Below are 14,636 nucleotides of genomic sequence, written 5' to 3'. Positions count from 1 at the left end.
CTGAGAACTCTCTTTCCCTATATCTGTCATTGTAGAGTTGTCCAGAAGAATTACATTTTGGTGGAATTTCCAAGCTTAGACATGCAAGAAAGAAAAAAAAATACCTTGTGCCATTGCTTGACTTATGGAAGTTAGTTGTAAGAGAAGCTGTTTAATCAGCTCCATTTGTTAACAGTCTGCACCATGGCAATTAGAGTAGTATCATTCACTCAAACATTAATCTGGAGATATTGCAGAGCAATACTAAATTTTTTTTTTAAAAAAGCCTCTCTCTTAGACCAATAGGCAGTCTTATTTTGTCTACTGTCAGTGGTGGTTAGTTTTCACTTTGCATCTTTTTCTTTATCAGCTACTCTGCTCTCTTCCCCTACAAGTTGTAGCTGTCATCTTGTTATAATTTTATTGCCAGATCAGATTTGTAGCTCTCTTGGAAAATAGAACAAAAGCTATCAGATGCATACAGAATTTTAGTGAACACCAGAGCCTGAGTAGTAGACCCCACACAAACTATAACAACCAGGTGTCCCAAGTACACACAAAATAGATCTCTTCACCTGAACCCACAACACACTTGCAGGCTCGGCAGTGCTCTGCTTGCCAGCACTACAACAGAACAAGACCTGGGTATCAGCAAGACCTGGGTATCATAATTGACAACAAAATGAACATGAGCCACCAATGTGATGCTGTAGCTGGCAGAGCTAACCAAACACTGGCATACACCCACCAAGGCATCTCAAGCAAAGCAAAGGAAGTCATTCTCATGCTTTACTTGGCCTTGGTGAGACTGCAACTGGAGTACTGCGTCTAGTTCTGGGTGTTGCACTTTAAGAAGGATGTGGAGAAGCTTGAGAGAGTCCAGAGGAGAGCCACATGCATGATTAGAGGCCTGGAGATGGAGATGTATGAGGAGAAGCTGAGGGACTTGGGATTGTTCAGCCTGTTGAAAGGAAGACTTGGGGGCGGGGGGGAGGGGGGAAAAACAGGACTTGGTTGCAGCCTGTAAGTATACTGGGGTGTACATCAGGGTTTGGGAAAGCATCTCTTCACCAAGGCCCCCTCCAGGAGAGGACAAGAAACAATGGGCACAAGTTGACTGAAGATTGCTTCAGGCTAGACATATGGAAAAACTTCTTCACAAGCCGAGTGTCGAAGGTTTGGAACAGGCTGCCCCCAGAAGTGGTAGTCACCCACCTTGGCAATCTTCAAAATACTTCTTGACGTCCGTCTTGCTGGGATCATCTGATCCCAGCAGTCTTTCCTGCCCACATGCAGGGGGACTGGAACTGATGATCTGTAAAGTCCTTTTCAGTCCCTAACAACTATGAAACCATTATCACTACAATAAAAACAGATCCACAGTAGCTGTGCTTCTCCTATAGAGGGGGTTTATCACCCATCAAGTCCAAAGGTGCTCAAAGTATTCAAGCACTGTATATGGGCCATAAAAGTAAAAATGGAAACTGTCCACAAAGGTAGTCTATTGTCACTCTTACTCTAAAGTTAATAATGCCAAAGTAATTTTGAACATACCAATTTTCAAATTCACCCTCACACTGGGGATAAATAGCAATGAGGGGCATGCGACAGATGGGAGAAAGGTCTCTTTCTAATGGCGGGACAGATTGCCTCAAATAATATGGAAAAGCTGACTGCTTGTGCAACAATCAGCCTAGAAGGGAACTGATTCAAAACCAGGAGATGAGGTTGCAGAACTCTGGATAGCAACCATCCACAGGAAGTTTACTTAAAAAAAGAAAGAAACAAAGAAACAAAGAAAAAAAAGCTGGCACTTATGTCAGTTGTTCAACTTTGTTACTGAACCAATAGATAGATGGCTCACAGTAACAAGAAGATGGAATATGGCCTAAACAAACTCCTCACACAAGAATATATTTCTTTGTAACAAGTTATTAAAGCAACATTATCCCTTTATTAGTTGTCAAAGCCTCTAGCAATACAGAAGTGGCAACAAGCAGAAAGAGAATGCTGCTGGGAGTTCCCAGTTGCAACTGACCGAAGGTGGCCGGAAGGTGGACACTTGCCATGGACTGGGTGAATGTTGAACATATTTATCCTCCCACATAGGCATCAGAATGCCCCTTCCTAAAGACAACAATGCTCTCCCCAAATAAGGAAGGTGGTCCGAAAAGGAATCCTGAACACTGCTTACCATGTCTAATTAACCCTTGTAAGGTACATGCACTGGCTGGTCATTCATTTCAGCAATTAAAACATTAATCTTACAAAATACTAGATAAGCTTCAGTGCAGGATTACTGTCTTGAGCCCCTGGCATACGTTCATTTAATGGAACACTCAGATGTGATCCCTGCCCTGCATGTCAGGTTCAGAAGGCACCATTTTGGGATCTGTTACCTATCAGATCTCAATCATGCCATTACTACTTGCTACTGAAGGGGAAGCCTGGGATCATAGTCCAGTTTGAGTCCCCAGTGCTGTCTGGGAGGCTGGAGCTAAAAATCAACTGATTCTTGGCCCCAGCTGGACAAGCCCGAGGTCTGGTTTGGGACCAGGGCTGTCCTGGCTGAGCAGACAATTAGCTGACTGTCAAAACCCCATGCTCTATAGCTCTGACTGAACTGCCTGATGCAGGCGATCAGAGGTTCATGGCTGTGGGGAATGAGCTGAAGGGCTTCCTCCACTAGGGGCTTTAAACCCTACTGGGAACCATTGATCTTGTGCTGCCAGTGCTGCTGGGCATGGGATTAAAGTCCCTGGGGAGAAACCTGGAAAAGCTGCTTCAGTGGTGCTCTTTAAAGCACTCTATGGACTCAGATGCACAGTGTGGGGCAAGGACAACGGCAAGTTGGGACCCATGACCCATACTGTGAAATGATGCCTGCAGATGGGGAGTATAGCTGCTAGCTTCCCAGGTGCTGCTTCCATCAGTGCCTTGGGAACTTCAAAAAGCAGGTGTGCAGCTAGGGCTCCCAGCTGTACACCTGCTTTTAAAGATCCAAGACAGTGAGCCCAAGATCAAGGAGACACCCTCTAATCCCCTCCCCCAATCTGCCTCCCAGAAACAAAAGAGGGCACCAGGTCCAGGACCCAATGCTGCCCCCAGCCCAATACTACTGATCAGGTAGCAGATGGCTGTATCCTAAACTCTGGGCTGCCAGACCTCTATCTCTATGCTCATCTGAGTATAGGGATATGTCATGGGTCAGCTTCGACATGCTATGTGTTCAATTTAAAGCGTGATACAAGTAAACTGCAGAGATGTTCACATCATAGGTAGAATAATTTTGTGGCTCATCTGCTATACTATCATGCTCTAAACTGGCTTTAATGTGTGCCCTGGTTACTGTTTATGGTACCATTAACACTTTAAACACATCTTAAATAAAGCATGTGCCTGGGCCCTTACAAAGATGCACTGAAATCTGACCTGAGTGCTAATGGTTTTGATGAAAGCACCTGAGAGGAGGCTGCCAGAAATACAGATGCAATATAAGTATCCGGAAATTTGAAATACACCATCTCAATACACAGTAAGAAATGAGGAAAAAAATACAAAAACAGTCTACAAGCAGCTCCGGCATATTTCGCATGTGAAACATGTAGCTGAACCTGTAAATCAACGGCTAGTTTATCATCTCACTTTCAAGTATACCGATGCAAAACAATGACTCTGCTACTGAATTTTTTTGTGTGTGTAGTCAATATGTGACTAAGTCATATTTCCAAATTCCCTGGGAATTTTCACAGTAAGGCCATTTTTTTTTTATAGGGGAAAATACGTTCTTTCCATAGTTACTTCTAGAAAGAGCTTTTGACAGTCAAAAGCTTCAAGACTCTACATTCTCCCTTCATCAAAATCACTATATGAGCTAAATCAGTGTACCTGGAAACTGTAGGTCTTCTAGTGCATTTCAGCAGCAGTGGTGATCTGCAAGATATCTATGCCAAATCCAGCATCAGGATCCAATTATAATCATTTAGGGTACATATAATTCGACTTCAATGAAGCAATAACTAAGCTACTTGGAAGTTAACTAGCTTGGTACTGGCATCAATTAGCAACAGCATGGAGCGCATTATAGGCTAATCTACCCTGATGAGAAGCAACTACAGTAGTAGTGTGTAAAACTGCAGATCTGGCCAGCAGGTGGACTCCATTTCCCAGCTGCTCCTGCCCAGTGTAGTTGGGGCCAGTTTCCATGGAGCCCCCAGCAGCAGCCACACTGTGACAGTGCAGGGCTGGAGTTTCCATGGAGACCAGTCCCAGCAGGGTGGGGAGCTGCTCCAGGGTCAGGCTGGGATCTTGCAGTGGTGACACTATTGTCTAGAGCTGGGGCAGAGCTGTGATCTGCAGCCTGCATGCTCCAGGTAGAGGCGCAGAGGCAGCAGATCACAGTTGTCCTGGCACCTGACCACACTGTCACCACTACAAGGAGCCGGGGGCAGAGCTGCAATACGCTGTCTGCACACCCCTGCCCGAAGCATGCAGGCTGCAGACTGCAGCTCTGTCCCAGCTCCAGACCATGTTGTCACTGCTGCAAGATCCCAGCCCAGCCCCAGAGCAGATCTACGCCCTGCCAGCACCACTCCACAGAAAACCCAGCCCCATGCTATAGCAGCACAGCTACTGCTACAGTCTCCAGGGAAGTCAGCCCCAGCCACACAGACAAGGACTGTTGGGAAATGGAGTCTGCTGCCGGCTGGATCCAGCCTGCAGGCCAGACTTAGCCTGTCTCTGAACTACAGAGTACACATACCCTCAGAAGATCATTAAAGATCAACAACAGCATCCCTATTTCAGAGAATGAGAAAAAGCATTAATATTGTAGACCAGAGACAAATACAGAAGTTCTGACAGTTGGTGACTGTCCACAAGGAAAATATAACTTCATTTCGATATGTTGGGACTTAAAAATGCCATGGGGAACTGTTGCTGCTAGAGTCCAGTATGAACAGTAACTCCAGAATGATATAAACAGAGTGCACTCAGCTGCAAGACAACATATGCCTTTGGTACAAGTTGGGATGATAGCACTCCCCTGTTTCTCATAAGGTTCCACTGAATGCAGGAAAGATGCTAAACTGAACAGTTTCTGCCAGCTGGGTTTCAGCTAGGCTTAAAACTTCCTCACACACTGAAATAGCTAGGACACAGCAGTGTCTGGGCAGGGAAAAAAGAACAGAATTACCCATCCTTTCCATGTTGTTGACATCACAGTCCCAGTCAACTTCCAACATTTCTTGAAGACTATCTAATGATGTTAAATAGTGGCAGTGATGGAAATGAGTCTTGAGTGACTGCTTGTCAAAGTTCTTAGTAAGAAGCAGCAGCCATTCATCATGGACTCTTTGGAAGCAGAGAGGGGAGCCAGTTTAAAGTACTATTTTCAATTCATTACCTGACAGGTGGTCAGGTGAGCAATATCACAATCAGTGTTCAGGGTTGCCATGACATCACAAGTGTCTGAAATAGGCTTTTCTTCCCTTCTCCTCCATTACAGATTCCACACAATAATCTTAATGCCCATAAAATAATTACTACAACATTTTGTATTTCTGAAGGTTTTCCTTTATAAGTTATTTAACAAAAATAATGGACTAGAATTTGTAACACAGCGTTTCTAAGTGCAGCATTTAGATCCAGAAAGAACAGCAACAAAAAATCTAAATACCCTAAACATAATGGGCTAGAACAATAGCAAAGGATTTTTGTACTTAAATTTTCAAAGGCAGTTTGAACATTTTTTCAGTGACCTTGACAGACTGAGCTAAAAGAATCACATGGCCTTTTGACAAGGTATCAAATGTTTGGTGACTAAAGACAACTTCGTCATACCAGTACTTTGTACTTTAGTGCATTTGTTTTGGGCTCAAAATGGGTAATCTTATGCGTTTATCAAACCACAAAAGTTTTCACAGTGAAGTTAGCAGATACACTTTGTTTCCCTCTCCTCTCCCTTTCATCTTCCAACACTGACTGGGGAGCTGCAACCTGGCACTAAGCAGCCCTGTAGATGGCACTTTACTTCCTGCCTAAGGTTTGCTTAATTTTATTTTATGGTTTTGTGAACAGACTGCCCATTCTGCAATATCAGCATCCATGCAGCTATTATCTACTTGCCTCTGAATCAGTGTGTAATACACGCACTGACTTTTTCAACTTACCAAGCCAGAACACTACATGCCTATCTCATGGTACTTTGTTCCACTGCCAGCCGTTAGGTATTCTGGATTTTTTCTTCTGGAGGACTGGAAGACACTGGAATTCTAGCACTTAGGGTCAAACCACATCAAATCCCCATGATTACTTTTCATGGCATCTCACATTTTCTCTGCCTTTTCAGAGACAGCTCTGTTTTCAAAACTGCTGTCAGGCAGCATGGAAGGAATACGGCTGCACAGCACAATCTTTCTAGCTAATCTACAAGAAGAGATTTTCCACTTTCAAGAAGTTTTCAACACTGCTTCCCCCACCACCAATCCCACTCCCTCAGAAAAAAATCTGATCAACACTACCACTGGTAGTTCAGGTTTTCTCCAGTTCTGACAATGCTTATGCCTCCTATTAATCATATCTTCCCAGTCTTTCCCTCCATGAGCCAGAGGTCTATAGCAGCCAGCATTAGAAATAAAAAAGGGGTCACATTTAAGGCGTACAAAAGAAGTCTTGAGGTTGAGGTATTACAGAGATTTGTAAAAGAAGAACTCACTTTCTCAGGACCCAAGATGATCTGCAGTACTGTGACACCTTTAAACAACACAGCCAGCAAGTGTAGCAACGAACCAGGGCATGCAGCTGACTAGATCACATGCCTACTGCCCATTTGCTCCCATTGCCTCCCCTCTCACAACTCCCAAGTTCCTGAGGTCAGCTAGATCAGGCTTGCCCAAAGAGTATGATTTACAAGGATGAAGCTCTTCAACAGCCAAATCATGGAGCATTTAAATTGCAACAAACACATGAAGTATATACTAGGTCTGCAGCTTTAAGTGAACATCAACTCTTAAAAACGTTATGTAATATTAGTTGCACAGTCAGGTCTAAAAATATATTACTCAGTTAACTTGAAAACACAATTTCTTTGATCCTAAGACGACTTGCAAAATGCCTAAATTCTACTCCTTCCCTTCCCTATTCTGAATAGTAGGGCATGATTTTCAAAAACTAACCAAGCCATACAAAACTTACTTTCCCAAATTAAACATGAATGTAAAGGACATGCTAAGTGTACAGTTAAAAATAAAACCAGGTATTCAGAAGTTCATGTTCCCATAGCAACCAATATTTTATGACGGTGTATAAAAGCTATGAAATTAAACTATGAATTTAACCTGGTACAAGAAAAAGATGTACACAAATACTACCTTGGCAAGGTTATTAGCATGTTAGGGACCCTGGCGCACATGTTAATTTAATGGTGCGACGGGAATCTGACCCTGATCCCAGAACTGCACCTCCCGTCATGCCACATGTTCATGGCAGACTATGCAATTTTGGCACCAGAGATCAGATCCCAGTTATACCATTACTACTTGCCAGTGCAGGGGGAGCCCAGAGGGACCCCTGTACTTGCAAATTAACAGTCAGGTGCCTTCAGCCCCACAGGCAGGGACAATATTCAGGTGATGGTCAGCTCCAAGTCCAGCTCCAGACCTGGAGCCTTCTGGGGACCGGAATCAACAATGAGCCAATTGCTGGTTCCAACCCTGGACAGTCCCAGGTCCAGTTTACTCAGAGCTGCCTGGGCAGGCAATCAGCTGATTGCCAATTAACCCAAGCTGCTGGGCACAGGATTTAAACTCCCTAGAAGGGGTAGCACTTCAGCTACCTCCCACTTCCCCAAGGGCAGTCATTTAAATTAAGCAGTGATTAAACTGATGCATCTGCTCTTCAATTTGTGGGGGAGAAGGGGCAGATTTAGACTTAGATGAGCCAGGAATAAAAAAAAAGAGTTCAGACAAGGAAACAAGGAATTTGTTTTTTAAATAACTATTTCAGCTCCCTGCATTTGTATAAAGTTTGCACAGCTGAAACAAAAATCAGGAAATGGTTGTCGTAAACCCCCTCCATGAGTTATAATATGCCACGATAAATATGCAGCATAAGTGGCAAGAGTGCTACACATGCACACAATTTAAGATAACATGGATGCCAGCCATAAAGATGTTCTAAATAATTTGCAGAACATTTTTATGACTGGTTTGCCATTTTATGGTGCCTTCAACTGGGAACAGATGCACCAAATTAGCCAAATGGTAACAATGCTTCTATCCAGCCTTTGAAATCTAGCTTCAGAAATGACGATTTATAGTCTTATCAGTGTACACTGCAGTCCCTTCTAGCTAAGGTTACTACCTGAATAATAATTATATTAGCAAGAAGTGTGTGGTTACTCATTACATTTTCAAAACTTACCGTTGGAGAGATTGCAATCGTCTCTCTTCTCGATCTCTGGCTAATCTTTCTTCCTCTTCACTTGGTCTATTAGAAAAAAGAAGGTCAGAGAAGGGAAGACAATTTTTTCAATGCTTGAAAATCAGTGTGTTGGCAATTTCTTAAACTAGCTTCAAGAAAAGGCTTTAGTCTGCTCTAATTTACAGACTGCAGCTGTGCTAGACTTATAGTCTGTTCTGTGGGACTAAAAGGAAAAATGCAACGAATTTGTCAATCTAAAGTATTTTTGTTTTTGCAACACTTGAATATTTTTACTAAGTTATCAAATAAACGTTTTCCAGATCTCATATTTGAAGCAAATTCCAAAGGATCTTATTTTTCTCCTCTTCACCTCTGACATAATCAATTGCAACTCTTCTGAGCTCTAGATTTAGTGAATGGGTGCTTTCACCATATTTCTCCAGGTGTTATTTATCTCACAAAACTGAACATACCATTTGGAGATGTGATAAACTTTGTAAATAGTCATATCAAACATCTGCTGGTTGAGAATTGGAGACAGTACCAGATACATGCACATTCAGCAGCATTTAAGTGAAGCAACAGTGACACCCAGTGGCTAAGACAGAGTAATTATACCATGTCACACAATGTGTTAATGGAGGTGAGACGTACACAGACACCAAATGTGGCAGTCTGAATTTAGCTGTTCATTTAGGGGCATTCAAATTGCAAATCACAAGTTCAACAAATGTTTACACCTACTATTCCTGCAAACAACACTCACGAATACTAAATTTGATTACAGGGAATTATGTACTTGTTAATATAAGTTTGAGTCTAATTTTCCACTCTACTGTTTGTGTGGGCCTGTCACATTAACAGAAGAGAAAAAAAGAAGCAAAAAGTAATCTTTAATGGCAAGTGGGACAGTTTGGTTCTATCTAATACAGTCGCTTTCATGACAATTTTTTTTCCCATTTAAGTATTCTGTATTTGGAACAGCTATGGTAGGTATCCGAAATCTATCATACAACAAAAACCTCAAACCTGTTTTGCAAAACTGTTTTATCAAAGATACTGGCAGAAACAACATAAGCAACTCACTTGACAATTTCACTCCAAAATATATAAAAACCAAAAAGCTTCTAAATCTCACTCTAAGACCACCATACCTGGTATTATTTACTACTATCACTTCTACTATTATTACTAAAAAGCATTCTTTTTTTTCTACTTCAAACCACTTTGAAGGAAGTGGCTTGAAGGAAGTTTTCTACATCAAACCCCTCATAAGTCAACTAATCTAGAACTACACATGGCACTTCAGAAGTAATTTAGCAGACTGACCAAGTTCATTTGACATGTGGCATGCGTTTAGTGAATCTTTACAATTGAAGAAAACCATGAAGAGAGCTAGACTGCAAGCGCAGCAAGTGCCAGACAGGTCCATCAACTGAAAAAGTACGAGATCCTAGGAGTTCTAGGTATCTGCACTAGGAAAAGAGCTTGAGAAACACCAGTAGAATAGGGATTAGAGTTCCTAAGGTGCTTTCTGGATTCAAGCTGATGGTGCTCCTCTATCTTTTAAGCCTGTCAAATTCCATGGCACTGAAAGCTCATCATATTCTTTCCCCACCTTAGTTTGGATTGGCACTATAGAGCAGCACTGACACCTCCTCAAAATAAGACCTCACTTGAGATACTGAAAAAGCAATCCCCAGAGATCTTTATGCTCTAAGGTAAGGTCCTCTGGAGCCAAGGGACACAGATGCAGGGCACATAAAGTCTTCTTTCTCCAAAAAGTTTAAAGTCCCAGTGCCTGGCAGTACAGACCAAAAATGCTGAAGTCCTACACCGACACTTTCAGTGTGGTAATTCAGTTTCCACCAGGCAGAACATACAGGTGTGCTCTGCAAACACAAAAGAAAACTACATAATTCAGATCTACTTCCTGGAAGTAGAAACAGACCATATTTCACTAGGTTGGGAACTAGCACCACGAAAATTATGCAACAGCACAAATTCACTAACAGCTCAAAACAGTTGAAACCAAAGCAATGCACATGAATTATCTGGTGTACAAAACCATGGAATCTGCTGCACGTGTAGGAAGTAGGTCCCTTTTTTCTCTTGATAGCTCTAGGGATAGGAACAGACCTGACAGGTTGACTGCTCTTTTACCCTCAGTTTCAAAGATTCACAAACAGTTGTGAAGTCCCAATAAACACTGCTTTCTGGGTTTTCCCATTATGAATATAAATTCGGGGTTTTTTTTTTTTTAAAAAAAAGCAAGGACATGTAAATAGGATTAAAACAGTTTAGCTTCCTTACTGAATCCTAGGGACATCTGCTTGAAACCACGTTGGTTAGGCATTCTCACAATCTTTTTTCCTAAAGGTATTGTTTTACAGCTAGACTAGCCAAGAAACAGCCTTGAAGAAAAGAAAATACCACCTCCTTGAATAGGTGATTTCTTAAGAGATTCTACCGCCTGCCTGCTAAGACTTTGGAGCAGAATCAAATGTCTGAATATTAAATGCTATGAACAATGCTGCCCAATGATATGATTTTGTTCTTCATGCTGGCCCATTTTTGCTGTGGCAAGAGCTGACACTGACAGGTTACTTGTTGCATTACCTCTAGACTCTAAATATTTATTTCTTATTCAAAGACATTTCACTTGCACCTTTTAAAAAAAGAACCAAGTATTATCTGCAAAAACAGATACTGAATACTGTGGTTTCTAAGAAAAATATTTAATGTGTCAACATGAGCAATTCTACTTCCACTGCACTGTCATACTACTTGTAACTAAATACTTAACGCTCTATATTAAGTAAGATGGTCTTAAATGTGATCCTAGGACTTTATACATTTAAATATCAAAATGTACTTGTAAAATTGTACTTTGGATTTAAAGCTTAAAACATTTAAGTTCTGCCAAAGCTTTTAATTATTAATCAAAGCTTGCATTTCATAGAAGTGTACTGTAATTCATACTACTTTAAGTTTCAAGACATTCATCTGGATGCGTACCTATATCAAAGAATGATTACCAGGGCGCAGACTTTTGTTGTATAATATAAAGGCCAATTCTAGTATTTGGAATGATGTAAGTTAGTGGTTCTCAGCATTTTCAGATTTGAGTTACCCCTGCTGAGAATCACTATTGTGCTGCTTCAGTTTACACAAGTGGTTCTCAGCCAGGGTCTTGCCATCACCACCACAGCCAGGTATAACTGCCCTGCACACCTTGTGCAGAACCAGATAAGCCTAAAGCCAGCAGAAGCACCTGGCCTCATTGAACCCTCTGAAGGTCCTGATCCCAGGTCCACCTGCTCCACATGCCTCTGTTTCCAGGAGGACCATGGGGCTATGGCAGGACTGGGTGCTCCTGCCTCCTTTAGACAAATCTGAGGTGCCTGGGGCAGTTTCCTCATGCCACCACAGTGGTGGTGCCTGTGCTACACCCACAAAAGGATCTTGCATAACCCCAGTTAAGAACCACAAGATGGTTTCCTGCAAAACCAAGCATTCTCCTGTGTTGGTAGCCTGTTTTTGGGCTGTTTTTTCCCCCCAATTAACTTACATTTTAAACTTCAGATGACAGTCATTTAAAATAAATGAAGGATGTTGCAACGCTATCAATCTTCAGATACTGAAGCAGCTATACCATGAATTTGTTTCCCCAATTGCAAATGAATAATACTAAATCAAAATGTTAATGCACAGCTAAACAAAAGAATATCAGTCTGGAGTTTATCTAATAGATATGACATCTTTTGATGAAATAAATATTAAAGTTTTAAAAATATTTAAATTTCACTTAAGTCTTTGGAAAAAAATCTGGGTAAGAACCAAATTAATATAACGTATTAATATAACTACTAACCTTTTCCTTGTTATGTTATTATCGGAAGGATACAGAAGACTTTTTTTTTCCTCTCTCTTTTTTCCCTTTTTTTAAATCTTCCAGACTGAGTTGTACTCAGACTATTAGGGATTATGAATTGTCACAATAACCGAAGTTAATGGGGGAGGGGAAAAAAAAACAACTTACCCCCGAGAAGACTTTCTGCAGTAGCAGCAGTAACAGCAGCAAGCAATTATGGACACTAGGATGAGTCCTGCTATTACAGCTATGGCGATGATAAGGGCCTCAAAGTTTACTGTAAAGTGAACATTTAAACAATTTATAAAACTTTAACATTTACCATGTTTTCTTGCATATAACACCCTCCTTCCCCCGAAATAACACACAACCTATTTTTGAAAGCCCTCAAGAAGGAATAATAATAAAAAAAAATCTTACCATGAAGTATGGGTAAGTGCTAGAGATCTGGGGTCTCTGCGGTTGGGGGCCACATGGACCAGTGGAGCCTGATCTGGCACACCAGTGCTGTGTGTTGGGTCTGACCCCACGCACTGGCTCTGGGGCTGCATGTCAAGTCCAGGACCACACACTAGTTCTAGAGCCATGTGTTGGGTTAGACCTGGAGTGTCAGGTCTGGTTGTGGATCAACCCTGTATGCCATCCCAATTCAACATGCAGTTGGGGATAGGAGTCTCCCCACAGGTCTAGAAATGTGATGAAGCAGGTGGAATACAGGGAGAGAGTGGTGGCAGCCTTAACTGCAATACCTCCCATAGTCAGTGGGCAGCAATTAAAACTGCCAACAATCTGCCCCCTCTGCCAAATTTCTGGACAAGTAGAGAGCCCTTTTTTCTCCCATATAAAGCACACCCCAATTTTTCTCAGCTGGCTTATGGGAAAAGGTGCAGGTTATGTGTGAGAAGACAGTATTATTTCTCTAGCTTCTCGATAACAACTTTTTTCTTCCCTGACTAAAAATTTTAGTGATTTTCAAATCTCACCTTGTGATTCTGAGCACCACATTCTCTCCAGCATCAGCAGACCTTAGTTAATGATCAGTATTTTGTAGTTTCAAATAAGAACTCTACCACTATTAGCAATACACCAGAATAAGAAAAGTGCTCCTCTCCCTCTCCTATATCTAGTCTATACCATGAAGTTTGGCTAAAAGCTGCAGACCTGTGGTGACAAAGCATGTGTCCATGACCAACTTGCTTTGCCCACGTGGAAACACTTCCATGAAGGACAAGAACTCTCAGTCAATATATAACAGACAGCAAGATGCCAAAGTGAATGCTGCTCTGCAGGCATGACTAACAGTTATACCAGTCAGGGTAGAACATGGATACAATAAAACAACACCAGTCAACATAGTGATCACAGCTCACTAGCTGCCAAACCATGGCTGAGCTATTTGTAGGCATCACAAAAAGAAAACAACAAGGTGGGACTTGAAGAAATATAGTCTGGGGGATGCTATAGAGATAGTCTTCCATGCACTGAGGTTCCTGTTTGACCTCAGTAACTTGTGTTTGTCACAGGCCTACTTTAGCCTAAGGCATGTAGTCTTGACTTAAAGATATCAACAGATGGAGAATCCACCACTTCCCTTGATAGGTCACAAGATCATCTAGTCCAGTCCCCTGCTGAAGGCAGGGTAGTCTGGTCCAACAACTAAATCACTTTATTTTAAAAAAATAGTAAAGTCAAGATTAATATTTGTACCTATGAATCATTATGAAGATCCCATGATAGCACTGTCTTTAATTTTCTTTTGGTTTCCTCTAGTTTTACTACACAAGTAAAAGGCGAAAGATTTGTGCGTGCTGAAGAGAGGCAGTAATGTTATGTTATGGCCATTAATGTAGCCAAAACACCTGAACTTTGCCCTGCTGTAACACTATACAAGGGGGAAAAAACTTGGATACAAGTCAGATCTAACATGTGTCTACAAAAATCAGTTTCACACAACAATAAAACAACTAAAAAGCCCTAATTAGTGACGATGCTGCACAGTGACTATGGAGAGCGTAAGTGAGGTTGCCTGAATTATTTAACTGTAAAGTTCTGTACCTCGGTATATTTTAAATTTCTTACAAGTGTAACCTTAACTCTTCTTGTGGAGGAGAAGGGGGAAGCAACCTTTTGGACAGGATTGCCACAAATTTGTCCTGCACTCTCTCCAAGTGTCAAGGGCCCTAACAGGCAGCCCAGGCAGGACTAATTGCCTAATTGGCCAAACCAGTCTGAAGCTCTAAATGGCTGCCCCATCCCAGGTGATGAACCAGAGGGCCACTGTTACTGCCTCTGGTTCAGCTGCTGAGGATAGCAATCTCCTCATGTCAGTCCACCTGTTGCAGCAGACTGCAGGCCAGCTATC

The 14,636-nt window shown here is 41.8% G+C and overlaps 1 protein-coding gene across 1 annotated transcript in view; it reads right to left on the bottom strand.

Annotated features, from left to right (window-relative positions):
- Positions 1 to 14,636, bottom strand: part of LOC109308593 (pituitary tumor-transforming gene 1 protein-interacting protein-like) — a 45,260-nt gene that overhangs the window by 17,279 nt on the left and 13,345 nt on the right. Inside the window, exons 4-5 of the mRNA XM_019532993.1 lie at positions 12,443 to 12,551; positions 8,401 to 8,466 (exon numbers count right to left, since the gene is read on the bottom strand). Of these exons, the coding sequence (XP_019388538.1) occupies positions 8,401 to 8,466; positions 12,443 to 12,551 (175 nt within the window). The remainder of the gene's footprint in view (positions 1 to 8,400; positions 8,467 to 12,442; positions 12,552 to 14,636) is intronic.

The sequence above is a fragment of the Crocodylus porosus genome, unplaced genomic scaffold (assembly GCF_001723895.1).
Source record: "Crocodylus porosus isolate Cpor-Errol unplaced genomic scaffold, CroPor_comp1, whole genome shotgun sequence".
Lineage (NCBI taxonomy): Eukaryota > Metazoa > Chordata > Crocodylia > Crocodylidae > Crocodylus > Crocodylus porosus.
This window is presented reverse-complemented; position numbering and strand designations above follow the sequence as displayed.